The 21976-nt window shown below is 40.2% G+C and overlaps 1 protein-coding gene across 11 annotated transcripts in view; it reads right to left on the reverse strand.

Moving 5' to 3' along the window:
* Positions 1–14443: 14443 nt before the first annotated feature.
* Positions 14444–21976, reverse strand: part of RBMS1 (RNA binding motif single stranded interacting protein 1) — a 198191-nt gene continuing 190658 nt past the window's right edge. For all 11 annotated transcript variants that reach the window (XM_074337078.1, XM_019727264.2, XM_019727271.2 and 8 more), the window contains 4 exons: positions 20731–20841; positions 19491–19571; positions 17711–17795; positions 14444–17118 (listed from right to left, as the gene is read on the reverse strand). In XM_074337078.1, coding sequence (XP_074193179.1) covers positions 17718–17795; positions 19491–19571; positions 20731–20841 — 270 coding nt within the window. In that variant the 3' untranslated portion in view covers positions 14444–17118; positions 17711–17717. The remainder of the gene's footprint in view (positions 17119–17710; positions 17796–19490; positions 19572–20730; positions 20842–21976) is intronic.

The following is a 21976-nucleotide window of genomic DNA, read 5'->3' on the forward strand; positions in this document are numbered from 1 at the left end:
ACAAAAAAAAAAAAAAAAAAAAGAACAAAGCAACAACAAACCACCAATATTTATTTCACAAAGAAATGACTCTAAGTGTGGGTAGTAGAAGGGAAGTCTTGTTAACATCAGCCAGTGACTCCTTTTACATAATTGCAAAGAAGGCTGGCTTCTTCAGGCATTCAGCTATTCCCCTCTAGAGGTTTCTATGGGGAAATGAAACTGCTTTGGTGCATCCTTCAGTACTGAGAAGGTGACTTGGGTTCACCCTGCCTTTAAGGTGAAAAAAGAAAAAAACCACAGGCCCCAAATGGCATCACTTGTGCTAAAGCACATGATACAAAATCTAGACTTAACACGTAAACTAATTGCAGTTTAGAACTTAACAAGAAATGTAATCTTACTTAACCAGTCTGGAATTTACTGGTCAACATCAATGAGGTAATATGTCATGTGGTCCCTCTCCATGTCACCATCCCCAACCACCACCACCACCAATGGGAAGAGACAATGTACATGACAAAACCCTGGCCAATCCCTTGCTCTCCAAAAGATGTCCTAATCTAAAAGAATTCTTTTTTTTTTTTCTTTTGCTAATTACTCCCCTAATTACACACCTTTTTTCCATAAAAACCTTTCCTTTTGTACAACCCCTCAGAGTACCTTACAGTTGCTAGATGGAATGCTGCCCGATTCCTGAATCACTTAAAGAAGCCAATTAGATCTTCAAATTTACACAGCTGAATTTTGTTTTTTGACAAAGGAGAAAAGCTGGAAGACGCAGGATTCATCTGTGGAGATGTAGAGCAGTGAACGTCTCTCAGGGCCCCTGTTTGGTCACCAGATTTTAATTTCAATCAGTGAGGAATCCTGAAAAAATAATAACAGAAAACAAATTGGATGAAGCAGCTTTGATTTCAAAATCCATTGCACCAATCTCCACACCACCAATGTATTTTTATAGCCTTTTGCCTGAAAGGCCAAGCAATAAATATGCATATCATCCAGCGCTCTGCTGGGAGCTGGGTTCTTGTTTTGCTGGCAGCATTAGAGAAAAGGCCTGCTGAGTAGAGCTCCAGGGCATTTTCCCCTAGTCTAGTCTAAATGGCTGTTTTCTCTGACATGAGCGGAGTGTTTTCTGTCACCTCCACATATTGCACACTATAATAACATGATTTCCAAGGCTCATACCCTCTGTGACACTTAGGAATGCACGCAAGATGCAAGCAGAGCTGGATAAGACGGCCAAACTCCTCCCACCCAGCCCTGGCCTGGGTGGTACAAACCTACTACTAGCTGAGGAGGAGCTGACCCTCATTTTGCCCCCTATTGTTTTTGGAAGACTTTCATTTGGGTTTCTACTACTGGGTGGTCCCTTGGGCCTCCCACTACATTCCAAAAATTTCCAAAACTTTCTCAGAGGAAGCGGTTCAACCAAATGAGCAGACTCTCTACCAGCTCATGCAGGAAGGCTGTGAGCTGCTGGCTATCCCTCCGTCACAGTCTTCTTTCATATTTCCCCCTTGTTTCCTTTGAAGCCAGTTTGAACAAGATAGAATTATGACTCTGAAGTTCTAAGATTCTGGGTACAGTGGATATTTTTTTGTAGCTCTATGCTTTCATGCTCAGTGGTCTCCAGGCCTTTTGGATGGCTCACAAAAATCAGTAAAAGATTTTAAACAGATACTTTCAATCCTTGTTATTTATTTATAAATGTACTATTGAACTAATAGATTGTTATTTAAGAACACACAAAGAGAAAAATTTAAAAGATGAAACAATATTAAGTTGTTTATTTTCTCAATGGTACAAAAAATCCTTTTTGCTTTTACTATGCTATTAATGTTGTATGCTAATTTTTATATTTATATGTAACTGAATATGCTTCACTTGAAAAGCTTGCTTTACCACTTTGTGATAAAATTTAAAAATCTGATTCTAAGCACAGTTTGTTTGAATACCTGGTTTTGGTGACTATGATGGCTAAAAACAATGCTACAAAGATAATACAAGAGGGAGCCCTTCCTTCTTTTCCCTAAGCCTAGGATCAAGGGGCCAACGGGGGGGTCAAGGAGTGGGGAGCAGTGCCCCAAGCCCAGGGAGAACTGTGGCAATGGGAGAGGGAGCCTGGTCTGCTTTGTGATTTTAGGTAGAGGGACTGTGTTAGTTTGTTCAGAATGCCCCCCAAAAGTACCACGACTGGGGCGGCTTAAACAACAGGGATTTATTTTCTTACCATTCTAGAGGCCAGGAGTCCAAATCAAGGTGCTGGCAGGGATGGTTTCTGATGAGGCATCTCTCCTTGGCTTGTAAATGGCTCTTTTCCCCGTGTCTTCACACCATCTTCCCTTTATGCCTGTATCTTTGTCCAAATTTTCTCCATTTATAAGGACTCCAGTCATTCAGGATTAAGGTCCACCCTAATGACCTCATTTTAACTTAATTAGCTCTTGAAAGGCCCTATTTCCAAATACAGTCACATGCTGAAGTACTGGGGATCAGGACTTCCGCATGTGAATTTTGTGGGAGCAAATTCAGCCCATGACCGGGACACTGCCAATCTGTGGTCCACAGGGAGAAAGCGTGGGTGATAAACCTGCTTCGCTCTTCCCTCCAGCCCGCCAGCCAGTTGTCTGCAGGTGCCTTGCCCTGGCCAAACCCAGATGGAATCCAGAGCCAAGGGAGCCTGTTTGATGTCTCCTCACCCCCCACAGGGACATCTCCTAGACACACAGAGTGAAGAAGCGCAATCTGCAGGAGCAAACAGAGAACACCCGCTCACAGAATCACTGTGCTGAGCTTAGAATACAGAGGTTTTGTTGACCTATAGGGTTACAGATAATTTAACATAGAAAGAAGGAAAGAAGTCACAATGAGAGAGGTCAGGATGTTTGGCTTTGTGGGTTGCACAAGATACTAGTTTCAGAAAACTGCCGTCCCCAGGCTCAGCTTGGTGCAAACAGTTTGAATACCTTGCCCAGGACTAGTCCTTGTGAGAATTAGAAAAAAACATCCCCTGTGGACAGATTAGAAGAAGGTGCCTTCCACCAGACTCAGCAGTGCTTTGGGGGCCTCTCCAGCCAAGTACACCGGGCACGGCCACACGCAGCGACCCTTTGCACCAACTGTGTCATGGTCACAATGGCCCCAGGCTCCTTTGCAGCCCCTCGCCATGAACCACAGTAAGGAGAACATTTGATGTTGTGTCTGCTCTCCTCTGCAAACTGGCAGCTTTCTGGTTCCACAGGGGAAAAAAGTCACTAAACTATGGCAAAATTCAAATCTGTCCCTGGTTGTTTTATTAAATCAATCAATACATTTTGGCTGGCAGTTTCTGGCTCACCTGAACTTAAATAACTCTTTGGTGGACCTTCCACCTAAAGAGAGTATATATGTGATTTCGATATTTGTTCCTTCTTAGCATTTCTGGTAAGCCCATTTTAAGAGGGTGGGCTTATTGGCAAATGTGAGATTTGACTATAAGCATTGGATTTTATTTATCCATCAAACAGACTACACCTTTCGGTGAGAAAGCTGTGCTCTGCACAACTGCGGGGGTGCCATTCACATATCGTTGTAGTTTTGTGTGGTCATTCTGACTTTTTGTGGCACTTGGCAGTGGAGCGTTCTAAGAACAGGGTACGCCCTTTGTCCCCAGTTGCTATAAAGTTGCTGTTTTGATAAATGGCTGGCTAAGTACCCATGTGTGTGAGGAACTCTGCTAGGCATTGGAGTGGGGCTGGGGCAAAGGAAGGACCCAATGAAGATAAGACATGGTTCCAACTTGTCTGTACAGTGAACAGGAAGACAGATAGGTACCCCGTCAGCCTCCGCTTCAGAGTAATTCCCAGAGTACTGCCTTCACCTACTCCCACCCTCTCAGGTTCTGTTTGTGAATGAGGAGTGAAAGATCTGGAAGGAGAACATTCCACACCCCACAAAGGCAGTGACAACCTAAGGCTACTGCAGCTATTCTTTGGGCTGGAAGGGCCAAGACTGAGAGACCCATGATAGCCATTGCCAGGCCAGGAGTGGAGGAGAATTGCTGAGTCTGACAGATAGAAGCCAGTGGGGACAGGAGTGGATGATAAGGGGAGGGCTGGCCCAGGAGCAGCCGGGTCAGTTTCACAGCTACTGTGGGAGTCCGTGGAAGCCACGAAAACAATATTCGTGACAGCAGAGCGTCCACCTAATAATGACTTGCATCCCAGCTCAGTTCCTTCTTTTCAGGAGAAAGGAGGGGAGCTCTTTTTCAGTATTCATAGTGGGGAGCCACACAACTCTACACAGGAAGCTATTTATACGGGTACCCCAGCACCTTCTCCTTCCCATGAGGGCCAGAGCCCCTCAGCTGTGGTTTTTCATCCACACTGCTGATATTTGTCAAAACTCATCCTCTCACCCCAGGGCTCTTACTACTGTTATTTTGTTGTTGTGTGTGGTTTTGTTGTATGTTCATTTGTTTTTGTTTTTTTTGTAAATCTCAAGTCGAGATATTCTTTGCAAGAAAGACAGTTATTTCATCTAATTTTAGGGTCTGTAATTACACACTTTGAAAATAGTTTGGCGTTATCTTGTAAACTGAAGCTAGGCATATTGCAAAATCCAGCAATTCATCTCCTGGGCATATATCCTGCATACATACATGGACATATGTACCGAGTGACACGCATAAGCATTTTCATCATAGCATGTCGTAATAGCCAAGAATTGGAAAGAGTACCCATATCTATCAAAAATAAAATGGACACACTTTGGTATACTTATACAATGAAATCCTATACAATAAAAATAAACATTACAACTATGAAAAAACACACAATTAAAGATAAAATATTGAGTGAAAGAAACCAGACAGAATAAAATATTTAATGCACGATTTCATTTATATAAAGTCCAAGTATAAGCAAAAGTAAACTCTTGGATTTAGGGATGCATATTTAGGTGGTAAAATCAGAGAAAAGCAGGGAAGTGAACACTAAAATTCTGTGTAGTGTTACCTGCTGCGCCTAAGGAGGGGTTTATGGTTGTGAAGAAGCACTGTTGGGGGTCCTGGGAGGGGGTTGTGTTCTATTTCTCAGCTTGGGTTGAAGTCACAGCGTGCTCATTTTGCAACCATACTTTGCGCTGTACATCTATGTTTTATGCACTTTTCTAAGTTTATTTCACAATTTAAAAAATGTTAAAAAAGAAAGTAGTTATTATTGCTTAGTAATTCTCAGGAAGATTAGGAACTGAGTTGAATCTTAAAGGGCAAATAGGAGTTATCCAGGGGGAGGATGAGTGAGATAAGAAGGGGCAAACGTACAGAGGACAGAATTCTTCCGACATTTTAAAGTTCCAGATGGGGTGTGGCTGGAGGTGGAAATGACCTTGGCAGTGAAGTCATGGGGAAGCCAGGCATTTAAACTTATTGGGCTTGATGAAATTTCAAGAAAAGGAGGGCTGTCCACAGCAACATGCAGCAGAGAGGGCATTCAGATAAGGATGGAGGGTCCTTTGACTTGGGACTAGGAGGTCCCTGACCTCCCTGGGTGGGAACCGTTCAGTGGAGAGCTGGCAGCAGACACCACATTGCAGTAGTAGGAGGTGGGATGAGACGTAGGGGAATGGAGACAAGTGTACTTGGCAGTACTAACCAATGCTGCAGAGGGCCAATTGGAGGAAAAAACAGATGAGATGGTTTAGATTGGTGAAGTCATTATTTTACCATGACCATAAAGGGTTGTAGCTCTTTTTCTTCTCAAAAACTCAAAGGCATTAATTTCACAGACTTCGGAATAAACTCAGAGGTAATGAGATGGTTCAACTGTTAGGGAAGCATCCCCATGCTCTGTGAGGTTGGACTAGATCTGTGTGGGAGGCCCTAGGGAAATACCTGGGATGTCAGCACACTGGTTTCTGTGGGATGTTACATTTGTGGCCTCAGAGATGGCAACTCACTGCGGACATCTTAGAAACATCTCTGTTCCCTTAACAGAATACACACCAAAGTTGGTGGCTGAGAGCTTCCAGGAGACGAGCATATTTACCAGGCCCTCGGGAGAAGCTTTGGGAGGGTGATGTCAGTCTACAGAGTTCATTTTAGCTTCTTTTTCTCCTCCACTCGACCTTTCTCATATTTGCTTTCCTACCGCTATCCCTTCCTAAGTCTCTCTTTTCTACTTCCTTTCTCTCCTTTCTGCTATCCTCTCGTGTCTTTTCTTTATATCTCCTTTCTGGATTTTCCACTTCCACATCGTTACTGCTTTCCAACTCTCTGTTCCAAACCTTTTACCACATTTCAACTGACCATGAGAGGTAAGTAGACTTCAGCTGGTAAATTTATGGGATCACAAAAGGTCCCCTTCCTTTGGCGAGCATTACCCTGTCATGGCAGAATTACTTCTGTGCCTTGATATATGGTTCCCGTCTCCTTCTGGGCAGAGCAGAAGGAGAACAACCATCCTCACCATCCCCAGACTCCCACATAGAGCAAAGTATGAGAGGCTGACAGGGGGAGCAAGGCTAAGGGACCTGTAGGACCAAGATGGTGATGTCAGAGATGAGAGGTTGGTTAAATCCAGGGGAACTGATCAAATGAGTAAATATATCAAGGATATTGGGAATCGGGTTTCTTGCTGTCAGAAAAGAGGATTACAAATATGGAAAAGGAAAATGAACTCTGGGGTTGGATTGGAATTGGAGGTATGGATGTGAAAATACATGTTTTTCCATATTTATGGGTAATGTACAAAATACAGATGGAAATGTGTGTGCACACTCGCACCACACAGTTCCCTAACCCTGTTCACTGACAGGGCTTGGGAAGAGTGACATGTCAATACCAAAACATACACCTAGTGCCCAGATTTTACCTTCTAGAAGCCATTCTTCACTAAAAGGAGCCAAGACTCTCTGGACAAGTGGCTGAATCCAGAACTGGGACAGGGAAAGTACAAGATGAGCTTGGGACATCTGGTGGTGCCAGAAAACAAGGAAGTGCTTAAAGGATAATGGGAAAATGTCTTAACAAAACACAGAAGCTGGCTTGTGAGGGTTCCCACTGGCCAAAAGGGACAATTGAGCATGAAAACAAATAATGATTGTAACAGAGTAGAACCCATTAAATAAAATAGGAAATCCTGAGTTCATACTGATATAAATAAGTAAATAAATAAATTAAAAGTTTGAGGACGTTCAGGGTATTTACATGGTTGCAAAGCACCTCCCCACAAAATACTTATAACTGAAAAGTGAGAAAGAGTAACTTTACAGTGGAAATGTCAGGCCGATACCACCTTAATTAAGCGATCAAAGGAAACCTCATCGGTAAAGAGACAAACTGAAATAAGTCACCTCCTGATGGGATGCAGCAAAAAGAACACAGCTTCACTCTGGTGATAATCCTGCCAGAGATGGAAGACCAATGGAAACTTCCAACAAACCAATCTGAGGACACTCTGCAAAATATCTGGCCTATAATCTTCAGTTGTGCCAAAGACATGAAAATCAAATAAATACTGAAGAGTTATTTCAGACTGAAGGAAACTAAGGAGACACGACAACTAAATGCAATGCATGATTTTGACAGGATCTTTTTACTACAAACGACATTCGTGGAATAATTGATGAAACTTAACTGGGGTCTGAGGATTAGATGGCAGTAATGTATCGGTGTTCCTTTTATTTTGATGGTTGTATTGTGGTCATGTAGGAGAATGTCCTTGTTTGAAGGGGATAATGGAGAATTGGGTCAACAAGTTGTTCTCAAATAAATCAGGATAAAGTTTTGCATTGTACTTGCAACTTCTGTGTTTCAACACTAAAAAAAACATTTTAAATAAATAAAATTGCACAGCCATACTGGGAAAGAGAAAGATATAAGGTAAAGACGAAATTTCCATTTATTGAGGAGAAAACATAAGAAATTTTGTGTTTATGGTGGCCACACAGGACTATATTTCAACATTCTTGGAAGTTGAAGGAAGCAAAACCTTCTCTATAAAATGGAACTAAATTTTAGGAAGAAAATATGCATATAACAAGAATGTCAAGAAGTTCTCTCAGTATTTAAGAGAAAATAAGAGGCAAGTCAGCCAGGACCAATCTTCATGGTCTTAGGCATGGGTCAAAGCCCAATGTGTAACAAAGTGAATATGATAGGATTGCTGCTGAGACTTCTATGAAGAAAGTAATAAATATGAGATGTAAGAGAAAGTGGAGGGTGTCAGAAAACTACACAGGTGTTTGCAAATCCACAGTCTGGCATGTGGAGAACATTTGACCACGGGTAAAACAAGAAAAATTACGTTTTTGGAAACGATTCTATACCATGCTTGATTAAAACAAAACAAAACCAAATAAAACAAAACAGAACAAAGACGATACATTTTTTTGTTACACATCCCAATTATTTTCAAAGCAGTAGTGACAAAGTAACATCAACTATTTAGACATCTGCTCCAAGTTTCATTCTGGCAAGACCAAGACTTCATTTGTCTGAAAATTTCCTCTCTGAGCAGGCAGAGCAAAAAGTGAGGAAAAATGGCCATTTCAGAGTGATTTCTGATCAGTAAAAAAGGAGCTGGTTAGTAATGTGGAAATGAGAAGAATCTCAAGAGAGAGTGTTTATGTTGTCTTGGCCCCCTCACGGAACTCCCAAAGCTTTTCATTTAGATCATATTTTTTTACTTCTCTTTACAATACTGTCCTTTATGTGCTTGTCTCTCTCCACAAGAATGTTCCTTGAGGACTGGGACCACATTACGTTATCTTTGTGTCTTCTGATGTCTGGTGCAGTATCTCTTAAGTGCAAAAACACTAACTAAACGTGCTGAATTGGAATATAATGAACACAGCAACTTGCATGATTTCAGGATGATCTGACAACATTCTTTGTTAATTTTTTTTCCTGATTATACAATATTTTCATTGTAGAAAACCAGGAAATTTTTTGAAAAGTATCAATGAGAAAACACACACTTTCCATAACCCTTCCACCTACAGCCAAGCATTTTGAAGTATCTGCTCATCTTTTATACTTACATACCTATTGCTTCATACCATATTTCCCCAAAAATAAGACCAGGTCTTATACTAATTTTTGCTCCAAAAAAACACATTAGGGCTTATTTTCAGGGGATGTCTTATTTTTTTCATGCACAACAATCTACATTTATTCATGTACAAAAATCTACATTTATTCAAATACAGTTCATGTCATCTTCTGGAACATTGTCATAACTCTCCAAACCCCGAATTCTGCCTTAAATTTCTTGCGACTCCATTTCCTGTAGAACCACTGGCCCCAATCTCTCATGTCCAGCAATAGAGCTCCCCTTAAAGGAGCACTTCTTGTCCATGCAGCCTGCTCGTAGTGCATTGGCAACACAGCTGTCAGTGATTTTATCCCATGAATTCTTTACCCAAGTCACGACCTCTTGCAGGCTAGGCTTCACAAAGTTTCCACATTGATTTTCTCTCCATTCTATTTTCAATGTAGTCATTGATTTCCATGTGCAAATTATCCTTGAATAGCTTGTTTATTGCAATAGCAAGAGTTTGGAGGTAGGCCGTCATTCCTGCAGGAATCATTATTTGATCTATTCTTTTCTCTGCAAGAAAATTCTTTGTCTTTAGCGCGGTGAGTGCTGGCTGAACCCCAGACTAGTAGACCTCTTTGGCCACCTCGAAAAACATGTGGCAGCATTAAATCGACCCACTTCCTTATAACTGCTTGTGTGCACCAGGCTTTTTTGATTTCAAGGACATAAATGCCTGAAACACGTTCAACCTTATTTTTCTTGCCCACAGTGATGATTAGAAGTGGGGCTTTCTTTCCATCCAGACGAATTGCCAAAATACAGGTAACACGTGCCCTGTCGTAACCAGTGGAGGGAATGTAGATCGATGATGCACCCCTCTGATCAATTGTCGTTTGAGATCCTTGGCCCATAAACACTGCAGCTTCGTCCATAGCAATCATGTCGGAGAATTGGTATTTAGGAAAGTCGATGCCATCAACAAAGGACTTGAATGCAAGTACACGTTTAATAACTTCAGTATCTTCCAGCTTGAACAGTGTTGTCGATCTTAGAGACAGTTCATATTACTGAAGGAAGCCATCCTACCAGTGTTGCGATGCTTTGAATTCTTCTGGGGATATTTCTAACTGTGGTGCCATTGCAAGGGCAAATGCTTGAATATCAGACCTGCGCACAACCAAAGCCTTTGCTTTCCTGTCAGCAATCCATTCATAGATGATGTTTTCCAGCTCAGGAAATAATGGTTGCCAATCTGATCCACACTTGGGCTTCTTAGCATTCCCCTCGTCCACTTATTGACTGAGGTTATCGTACTCTCCTCACCATTTTCAGACCATTCGGAGATCCAATTTCTTCTTTGCAGAAAGCCATAAGATTCTTGCCCTGGGAGTCTTCCACGATTCCTTTCTTGTACTCGACGGAATAGCTCTTTCTTTTTGCACTCATCTTGTCTGGGGATCAAAATATTGTTCCCTTTAAATCTACCATTAAATCAAGTGTTAATTGAAGACTTACGAGACAGGAGTGGCAACAAAAATGACGACAGTTAAGAACGATGGACCACACAAAAGTGACAAAAAATTGCAGGCACCAAAATTCAGAAAACATTTCTTTATTTCCCAGGAGTGCATTAAGTGCATCCATTACAACACACGACATACTTAACTATGAAGATTTATATTAGACACAACCACATCTGTTAGTTATCAAGCGTGCACGTTATTTGTGCGTTGTGTCTGTACTCCGATTGGTTATTTGGCAGTAAGTCTCGAGTTCATCTGTTTACATAGGTGTTTATCTCTCGTCCAAAGGTGGCTGCTTGGGTATTTACAAATAATTATAATTTATATTATCGTTTAAGTATTAATGTCAATATTTATTTAATTATATATTAATATTGTTTTATAATTCAATACGTCCGTCGTGTTTTGCAATGGACATATTAAATGCGTCCATCTGACTGATGATCTTAACTGGGGCTTATTTTTGGGATAGGACTTATATTACGAGCATCCTGAAAAAACATGCTAGCACTTATTTTCCAGTTAGGTCTTATTTTCAGGGAAATACTGTATTCTTTTAATACGGTTAGGTCTTATTTTCGGGGTAGTTATGAGCATACTGTATCTAGAGTTTTGTACCTAACACTTTCCATTCATCTTATATCCTGAGTATATTTCTCATGCCATTAAAATGTTTTCATTTAAAAATGACTACATAATATTCCATCATGTCTTTATTGTAACTGATCGTGACAAAGAAACAAAACATAGGGATTTGAATTGGCTACAAGCTTTAAGAACTGTGGTGTCTGAGGAGTCAAGAAGGAAACCCTGTCACTTGTAATAGAAGGGTGGGCTGAACTGGGGAGGCCAGGTGAAGGCCCAGGTTATTCCTGGGGTTCTGGGTTTTATCCTGAGTCATGTGTGGTGCATCTGAAGGGTGAGCTGGAGGTGTGGAGTGTGGAGCCAGAACAGATGAGGAACAGTTAAAGCCATGAAGAATGTTCAACCCAGAGATTTGTGGAGCCAGCAGTTTTCTACATTTGAGCAATGACTTACTAATCTCATTAAAAATAAAACAAAATGAATAAATGGTTATTCATTAAAATAGACTTTTTGGTATACAGTTCCATGAATTTTAGCACATAGATTTGTGTAACCAATTAGGATGTAGAATAGTTTCATCACCCCGTCCCCCAACTTCCTTGTGCTATCCCTTTATGGTGTTATCCTCCTGACCCCTTTAGCTCCTGGCAGTCACTGGTATGTTTTCTGTCACTATACTTTTGTCTTCTCAAGAACGGGAATGATGGGCTTATCCCGTGGCATCTCAGTTGGCAGAAGTAGGCTGCTAAGTAGACATTACGAAGACACAATTTTGACTCCTTAAAATTGATTTCTTTAAGCAAATTTGAGAGCTGTTCCAAAAAGATAGATGCCAGGAGAGGTGGGACATGCCCCATCAGTGGAAATATTCAAGCACAGGAAGTGGCTTCAGAGATACTAGAGGGTAGGAGATACCTACAAAGTTTTGTTTATGGTCAGTATCTGGTGTAAACGAGCAACGGATAACTAGATCAAATCTCAGTCACATTAAAAAAATGAATTGCGTTCAAGTTTGTGTTTAATCCAAAGCCACCTGTTTTCAATCTCGAGCATCTCAGAGACCTGCCAGTAATTTCATGCACCTCCGAGTCACGATGTCTGGCAAGGCTTTTTTGGCTTCCTTGCACCTTAAAAATCACATTTAAGATGCTCCCCAGTATGAGCAACAATGCTCTCGATGAGAAAGCTGCCAGCATTGGTCAATGGTGATTATCTGTGCATCAGTTCTTACAATCAGCCCTCAATGCAAGGTCCCCAGCAGGGTGCGCCTGGACAGTCTGCATACCCACCGGCAGTGCCCCCTCCGAGGGCCTTGCTCACGAGGGCCGGCCACACTCCGGCCTTACAACTCACCGCGGACGATGAAGAAAACAAAAACCTCCCTCTAGTGGCTCAAGTTAAAACCCTCTCTGGCTCTACAAAGTCCCGAGAGAGACACTCTGGAGCCATTTCACAGGGTTGAAATTCCACTGCCTGGCGGAGTTCATCCCACATGGAGGGACAGGCACACAGCCCCCCCTCTCCTGTGCCAGGAACTCCCCGCCGGGGCCGTGGGCGCCCACCTCGTAGCCCCCACTCCCCGCTGCCATCTGGCACGAGACGACGCCGGTGGGGGCGCCAGCGTTCTCCGTGACGTCTGAGGGGTGGTTATCTCATCACGTAGCTATTTAAGGGGAAGAAACTGCCTGGCTTTTCTTAAACCCTGAGCTCCGAGTTCTTCTCCCTCCTCGCCTACTTCCCATCTTCTGAAGCTTGTTTTGTGTTGGGGAGGGCGGTGCCCGTGATAGGTCCATGACCTTTACCCCAGGGGAGCTGGGTCTTTTCCTCTTTAGCTGCTGTAGGGGAATGAGGATATCATCAATCAGATCTGAAACTTTGAGTTCCTACTCAGGCCGGGAGGCACTGCCTGTCACCTAGGGAACTTCCAATCCGTATTTGTGAAATTCAAGAGGAGGTGGAATTCAGGCTCCAGTGGCTATACCTGGCGCCACTGCCCATGAAGGGCACGGATAGTGGGGAGCAAATGGGGCTCGCCCCTCCACGCAGCGCTCTACCTCATCCTAGCCAACATGGGGGACTAGAAATGCCAGCAAGCAACTGCCAGAGCTTCTCCCTCCTTTCCAACCCAAGAATTCCACCTCAGATGCTGGTAAGAAATCCCGGCTCCTGAGTGGCCAGGTGTTTGTCCCTAAAGGTGCCACGGTTCCTCTTTATGTGTGACAGCTCTTTCAGAATCAACACGTTGGTTTGCTCATTCCTTTTGCACAGAAAGCTGATCTCGAAAAAGTGTTTATCAGTTTCTGTGTAAAGGCAGCCACTGATGTCCCAGGACTCCAGTGACAGAAAGCCTTAAAATACGGGAACAAAAATGTTAACAAAACCAAAGGCACTTAGCAGCCCGGACACCATTTCTTTCCTGCCTTTGGTTGTTGGTCTTATGAAGGAGCACTGGGACAGTGTGAGGATGGGACAGAAAATGAGGCGACACTTTCCCTCGGCCCTGACTTCTCTCTCTGAAGCGCTGGTTATCATCACAGGACTGCATGTCCTTTTCTGAGCCATTGAGTACCAGGCTACCTTGGCTCTGGCAAGTTAAGTTCTCTAAACCCCATGTACCCAATTCACATTCCACATCATCCACATCGCAGGGGAGGCATACAGAAATGGACGGTATGGATGTTTTTCTTGCCCACTCCTTTGACCACCATGACAGAGCCATTGGGCAGCAGAAAAAGAATACTGTACAGCTACACAAAAATTTAATCTGCTGTAGGTACAAGGAGTCAATTTCCTATACTAAGTGCCTCCCATAAAACACGTTGGTGTGGGAAAGAGTTCTCTCGCCCCCTCGAATGCTGTACCACTGTCTGCTACTGGGAAAACCAAATGAGGTCACTAAGGGGGCACTGATAAGAGCATCTTGAAATCCTTACCCGCATGCTTGCTTGATGGGATACTGTATTTATTCTGTCCTCCTTGCTGGGCAATGACAAACAGTGCCACAGTTAAAGGGTAGCAGGAAGGAAGGAAGGAGAGGGATGGGCTTTTTGGTCTTTAAGAATAGACCAAAGGTGCACTTTTACTGAGGTGAAATGTAGTGAGCTGATGGCTGATGTCTCTGGTCCCCCCATACAAAGATTCAAATAACTAAAAAGAAGGGGGTAGAAAGGTTTTTCCAATTCTTTTGAAGGAAACATTATTTTGAGTAGATAGCAAATCTGAAATAATTTTCAACTCTCTTTCAAACCAATCTACTGAACTCAAGAAAGAAGTCAGAAATGAAATAAAATTTTCACATATTTAATCTACTTAAAAAAATGGACAGAAAAATAAAATTTCAGATGTTTTTTTATTCAAAGGTTCTCAAAAGAAATAAAACAGAAAAAGCTAACAATCTGATCAAATGTACAGTTCAAAAATGTCTTTTGGCGTTTAACAACAAGTCCTAGGAAAGAAAACTACAGAGTTATCTTGAACCGGACAAATAAGTTACCACTGGCAAGTTTGTGGCACTAGTAAAACAAAAATAAAAAATTAACTCTCTTGATCATATAGATATCTCTATGAAAATCTTTTTTTTTCAATCTGTACAAAAGGTCTTTCTTCATAAATTAATTTTTTTATAATTTAATGGCTGTCTACTATGTGATGTTTAACTGATTTTTTTTTTATTTTTTTATTTTTTTATTTTTTATGTACAGAGGTTATGTTTCCCAAATCTTACCCAGACGAGTATGGCACTTAGTTCAGACATTTCTAGCAGCAGGTTTCCCCTCCCCTCTAACTGAGCTATCAAATTTCTGTCTTAACTAATGCAAAAATATCAAGTAGTGAGAGACCCAGGTTTATAAATGTACTAGGTACGAGGGTGCTGCGTTCAGTCTGGACTTTCACAAAGCAGTAATATTCCAGGGAGCATAGAACCAATAATACCACAACTTTAAAAAAGGAAACAAAAACAAAAACAAAGACACATTTCTCTTATGACTATGTAATTTTCACTAGAATCTACACTTCTCAGAGCAGCAAGGACTTTTGAAACTATGAAATGTCACTGACATCTATAATCAAATACAAGCATAAAATTTAAGAACTAAAAAATACTCGAAAGAAATAACTGCTTAGCCCTAGCTCCTGAGCTAGGAGGATTTGGTCTGTGGAAACAGGGAGGGCCAGCAACCTGTCCCAGCACAAAAGAAAATAGACTCTGAGGTAGATAACTGATCACACACAGTTGACCAGACAAGTACACAGTTTTGGAAGACAACTTAATTTACCATTGCTTTTCAAACGTATGCAATTGTCTTAATAAAAGAGCTTTAATAACAGTGAATCATCTTATATGTACTAAAGTAGAAATAACTGTGTATTTATGAATCAGGAATTTCATAGTTTCAAAATTGGTTTTTCTTTACACTTAACACTTGTAGTGATGATGTAAAGTGTGGCACTGCTTGGATCCAAATCTTCCTTCATGCTTTTTTGTTTGTTTGTGTGTGTCCATACATCAATTAAAATTATAAAACCTAAATGCAAAGGTACAAAAAAGGCACATTCTCCTAACCGCAAACTGGTCCGGCAAAAATAAAGAGCACAGAAGATGTGATGCTGAGACAAGTTGGAGCTACTGGTTACTGGCTCTTCGGTCTTTGGTGAAGTTACCTTTAAAAGTGCCAAGTAATTTTTATTTCTCAAATTTACGTAATAGAGAGCAAGAGAGAGAGCTAGTAGCCAATCGTTTCGCTTCTATTCATATCTCAGCTTGTTTGAAGATAAATCCTTACTTTTAGCTTTTGCCATTTCGTTGCAATAGCAACATTTTTCGGTTTGCCAGATCGCAGGCATCATTCTCATTCTAAAGCACTATCATTAGTATAAAGGAAGGACAAAACATTCGGGGACTTCCCTCCCCCGCCCCCCACCCCCAGTCCCAACGCTACCTACACTAAATCTAGAACATCAAGTTAGTTTTTTTTTTTTTTCCTGAAAAAAGGCAAAAAAGACTTTACATTGCATCATACAGCAGATATCCTAAATCAGTCAAACTATCAGAGGAAACTGTTGGCATACAGCCTTACAAACAATTTACCCTATTAAAAGTTCCCCAGTCAGAAAATGTGTTTCACACAAAACATTTTTCCCTTCTTGCATTTCACTACCTTACACATTATGTGAAAAATCATTAAAAACACCTATTACATATTTAAAAAAGCCAAAATTTCAGCAACTTTTATTGACTACCTTTTAAAAGCCCTATGCTGCTGTTTTACAAGGCATAATAGACCAGCTCATTTGGTCAAAGCATTCTACATCATTAGTTTGAACTAACTTTTACTGAAACAGCTACAGCATCAAAAGAGTTAAGGCAAATTGGAATTCATAGAAAAGGGTAAGACACTTCACACTACGTTGAAAGAAAAACGGAAAGCGAGAAAAGGGACACTGACGGCAACACTGAATTACAGCAACACTCGCACTGCAAGCACAGAACACCATGGGTGAAGTCGGACTATTTAAACGTCAGAAAGCCCATTTCATACAGCTGGAAAAAAAAAACACAAATTAAACACAAAATGAACAAACCACAAAAATCCGGTCATGCACTTGGATAAGTCTTCATGGTCTTTGTGCACACCCAGAAAATTGAAGTTTTCTTTTTTTTCCTTTTTCTTTTCTTTTTTCCTTTTTTTTTCTTTTTTTGCATTGTAACATTTAATAAAAATCTTTTGTTTTGTTTTTGTTGTTTTTTCTTTTTTTCTCTTTTTTTTTTTTTCTTTTTTACTAAAATAAACCTGTTCAGGGGAACAGCTACTAGATGAATTTAAGGGTTTTATGCACCTTATAGAACTTATAGCAAAAATAGTTTTAGTTGATTTCATTATAAATAACGTTTTCAAGAACCTGTGCAAAACTGTCAATAATTTCCTAAAGCACAATTGATCAGAAAAATCCATGATTGTTCAGCCTTCACACCCTTCTTCATGTAAGAACACCCTTCTGTACATCTGGAAGAGAAAAATAAAGCACAAACGCTTTTGTATATCTGGTATAATACACCACAGAGCTTTGTAATCTTTCTCATTTTAAAGATACAGGGGTTTATAAGAAGCTGGGCTCATCACTGAAGTTTTGAGATTTGTGGTCCAAGTGACAGCTGGGAATGCAACCTCTCAATCTAAGGATACTGACATTAAATTCACAGTCAAGATATTGCTAATCTTGTAATGCTAGATTATTCGAAGTCACGCTGTATTTCCTTCAGTTTGTGAGCATTAAAGTAACATAAATAATGTTGGAAGCTTGTCATGCAGGACAAATTTGGTACGTGGGGCTCTCTAATATTTTACAGATTTTTGGTGGGGATGTAAATGTACATTTGACAACAATGCCAGGCACTGTTTTTTTTTTAGGTACTTAGTGAGCAAATCCACAAAATCACTACTTTTAACATTTTGATGACATTAGATTCCTGGGCTATGATTAAAGAGGTGTGATAAAATTTTGAGTTATTTTAAGAAACTTTTTGATTAAAAATAAACAAACAAACAAACTTTCCTTGACCTGAGCCCTACAGTTATGGAGACCGTTTCCTCCTACCTCACAGTTACTTATTGGGTTGAAAGGTATATGGAGAATGGTCATTAGACGTCTCTACAGCCACCTGCTGCTGACCACTCGCTTCCTACAACAAAGCAGAACAGATGAGACATATGAGCAAAAAAAATCCAAACTCCTCTGCCCACATCTGACTGCCCAACATCTTTAAAACGAGCACTCTTTAAAAGTGATTTTCTTAAGGTCATGTAGAGCTCTCAAGGTTAATTATTTCCCTAAGGAGTTAAAATGTCTGACAGACTCAAAGAACCTCCCGCCTCAATTTTTATGAGTTGTCTCTTCAAACCAAGCTACGATTTATCAAGCAAATCTCTTATCCCTTGGGGCCAGATGTGACTTGGAATTCAGTATTTTCAGATTTTAGGATCTGAAATACGGTATGCATCTGCTGGCTATCACAGCATATACCCAGTGGAGTCTAGGGCTGTACCTCATAAGCAAACACATTAACAGTTCTACATGGAAAGGTATGAATATGTGCAGTAAGTGGGGTAAAGAATGTGTCATAAGTGGGGTAACTGATGCAATACGTTGCAACAGTTCAAGTTGGGTTTTGCCACAAGTCAGGTTTTTTTCGCTAAAGTAGTTAGAGAGAAATTTTATTTTATATATATGATATGTGATATATGATATATATTATGATATATATTATATGTGTGTGTATATATACACACAAATAATATGATATATATTATATATATATATTATATATGATATATACCGGAGGTGCCAAAAAAAATGTATACAGGTGGACACTTTGGTCAATGTTTTTCAAGCAGTAGTTTGTCGTAATCAGGAGTGTTTGGATGCTGATGGTAACTACTTTGAGCACCTCTTGTAATTGCAGAAATCAAACGTGACTTGTATTCATCTTTTGTTATCAGTATATATTGAGTATTACAATTTTAATACAGTTTCCCTTTCTTAAAATGTATATACATATTTTTGGCACCGTGTGTGTGAGTGTGTGTGTGTTGTTTCTGAATTGCAAATAAGAGATTATGGGTTCTGATAACTATGGCTGTCAATAACTGCTCAAATTTAAATCAATCAAAAGCAAACAAGACACCCCCTCATATACCCCCTCCCCGCCCCGCCAAATCCAGCACAGTCATTGGAACCTAAGGGATCTGCCTAGTGGGTGGGATTGATTGGGTTGATGACTTTCCTTAGAATTTTAAGGATACTTCGCAAGAAAGAGCTATGCTTTCTATCCAATTTTAATTCAAACATCAGACTTCTTCCTTATCATTATTGTATCAGCATCTTCCATAACAAGAACTAAGAGCTATTTAGCTATCCTAACAGCCTCTATAAAAACAGGTATGGTTTATTCCTCATCCCTGTTAAAAGTTTTGCAACATCAGTCTTTCCAAGTATCTTAATTATAACTGATTTCTTTTTGTAATTATCATTGTTGATATAATCTTTGGTACTAGGACTGCAAACTCCAGCTTTATCTTAATTTGCTTGTACCATTTTACAGAGACAAGATAGAAACTTGACAAAATAATGAAATGTATTACAAGCTTGGAAAATATTTCTGAGAATCGTGCGGGCATGGCCTTGATGTCACTATACTAATTTGTATGCAGAGAATTAGATTTCATAGTTGAAAATAACTCTAGGTATATACTCCTTCTAAACTCAAATCTGTATGCAAATGTTTGACCTTTGATTGATATTTCTTTGAGTTCCATCTAAGTTACCCATTTCTCAAACTACTCATCGCCAGAATGGCCAAGGGAGGGTCTGTACCAACCTCAACAGGAACTGCCGTTGTCTGCACATGTGTGTACTGTGGCAAATAGGCTCCTTGCATAGCTGATGTTGCAGGCATGTACTGCAAAGAAGAATATGGTCAGGAAGGGTCACGACGAGCCATGCAAAATTCTGAGCACTTGGGCAATTCTGAGATGGGATGACAAGTATTTGGAAGTCTCAAAGAAAAAACTTAAATGGGCTACCTAAAAGTTTATTAGTGCACATAGCATATCATATGGAAGGCAAAGTAAAGGTTTCCTACATTTTGAATTTGTCAGAACCTTTCTTGGGCTTTCCTAACAAAGAAGCACCTGCGTGAAGATCACTAAAGTTTCTCATCCTCAATAATTCAACATCACTAATGTGTTATTTTAGAAGATCTCGCCTCAAAGGACCTCATTATTTTCCAGTAGCCCCCTGAGCTAGTATCCAGAATTATTTCCCTAAGTGGAGATCCAAGGGGGAAATGACTTATTAGGTTTTTAATAGGTCACTGCAGAATAGAAATTGGACCCTTGCTCTCCTGATACTGGCAGTCCTTTTCCAAAGGCAGGACCACTTTTTAGTTAATCTCATTGGATGTGTGTGGTCCTGGTTTAAGCTTCACATGAAGCTGATGCTGGTTTTGAATGTGAAAAGGAAAAACACACTGCCCTTTGTTCTTTTAAGCCACAATAGACATAGTCTGAATTGAAAGCTTTTGGCCATTTTACCATCTAAACACTACGAATATGAACCCTGGAAGTTAATCTGGTATCAGCTCAACCTCAATACTCAACTAAGTCCCCTGGACTCTGGGGAAATAATTCAGTACAAAGATTGCCATTCAATGCCCCCAAATTCCATAAAAGAAATAAGTGAGGGAAAAACATCCCCTGCCTTTAACACCATGTATCACCTTCATCTTTTGATTCATGAGATCAGGTCTGCCAGTGTGAATGAATGACACAGGTTATTAGGCCTGGATGCAGTTATGTATGGGTGCTATATTCTTTTCCAAAGGCAGGAGAGCTTTCTAGTTTGGTGAAGATGAGATACCTAGAGGATCAACTTACAGTTCATTAATTAATCAAGAAATACCTGAGTATTACCATGAGGAAAGCAACTTGGGGAGGGGGGTGTAAGGGGGTCAGATATAACCGCTGACATTATAGAGCCTATGATTGACAGGGAAGACAGACTGCATTAATTTACCCTCCTCTGTTTGCCGAGACAGATGATATTAATTTGCCACCTACTGTTCCGGTGTTGCCTAGTGACAGATGACTCATCTGCTGGGCCAGAGGGTTGATCATAGATGCGGGCTGTAGTGACATGGTGTGTTCCATTGAGGGAGTTAACACGGTACCCTGGGAAATCGGAGACAGGAGCAGTATAAGACACACCGAAGGAGGGAGTTCAGATTCTGTAATCACCTTTTGCACGTGAAATGCCTTAGTCTGTTGAGGAACGTGAAGCAAAAATAACCTTCCCTCAAACTTGCACATGTATAATAATGTCCTAAAAATCTTCTAGAGTGCACTTCCTGAGACCTTTCAGAGTACTCACTTCACAGAAATCCCTGTAGAAAACATCTCTCCTGTCACCTTCACTTAACTATAAAGCAAGCTAGTCCAGCAGGAGGAGCTGTAACAAAAAACGCAAACTATTTTTGGCTGGCTAGGGTTACAAAAAGACTTAATTATATTTTTAAATAAATGTAGTTGATGTTTTATGCAGCCACAAAATACTATACTACATTGGATATTATAAATACAGCGTTTTGTTCAAAAATGTTCTATATATATAGTCATTTGATTCAAGATCAAGCTGTTAGGATTAAGGTCACAGTTTTCATTCACTGCTTCCCAGCACTTTGAACTAGTTTGGTACCAGGGGAGGGGAGCAGATTCAGATATAATTAATAATCCAATTTCTGATTCTTTGACTTCATTTGAAAAAAATTCTGGCCATTAAGAATAAAATTAAATATAGTTTTTTAAAAAAGAGAGGAGGGGGTGAAAAAGAATCACCTGTCACCCAATCTCTCCGTAATAAACCACTGTTACCGCTGTCAGGATACTGCTGTCCAGATTCTAGCCTTGGCATGTTTTTACAGAGTTGCAACAAACGTACATAAACAATTTCATATTGTAAATGTTTGCTTTTAAGTTAACATTCTATTATAAATATTTACCTACTCACTGCATAGCCAAAAGTATTATCATTTTTAATGATTACATAATGGTACATTGATTGCATAAATCAAAATTTAATTCTATTTTTGCATTTTCTCTAATTTATCCTATATCACATTCTTATGGATTATACCATTCCTCTCACTTTGCAATCACCCAAATATCTGAGAATACAATTATTCTAACACACCCTATAAACATTGTATTAATGTTACGCTTTGGGTATCACTGTCCCCAACTTACCCCTTAAATACACTGTTATTTATTGATAATTAGATACACGATGGATGACAGAGATTGATGCACA

The sequence above is a fragment of the Rhinolophus sinicus genome, linkage group LG01, assembly GCF_036562045.2.
Source record: "Rhinolophus sinicus isolate RSC01 linkage group LG01, ASM3656204v1, whole genome shotgun sequence".
NCBI lineage: Eukaryota > Metazoa > Chordata > Mammalia > Chiroptera > Rhinolophidae > Rhinolophus > Rhinolophus sinicus.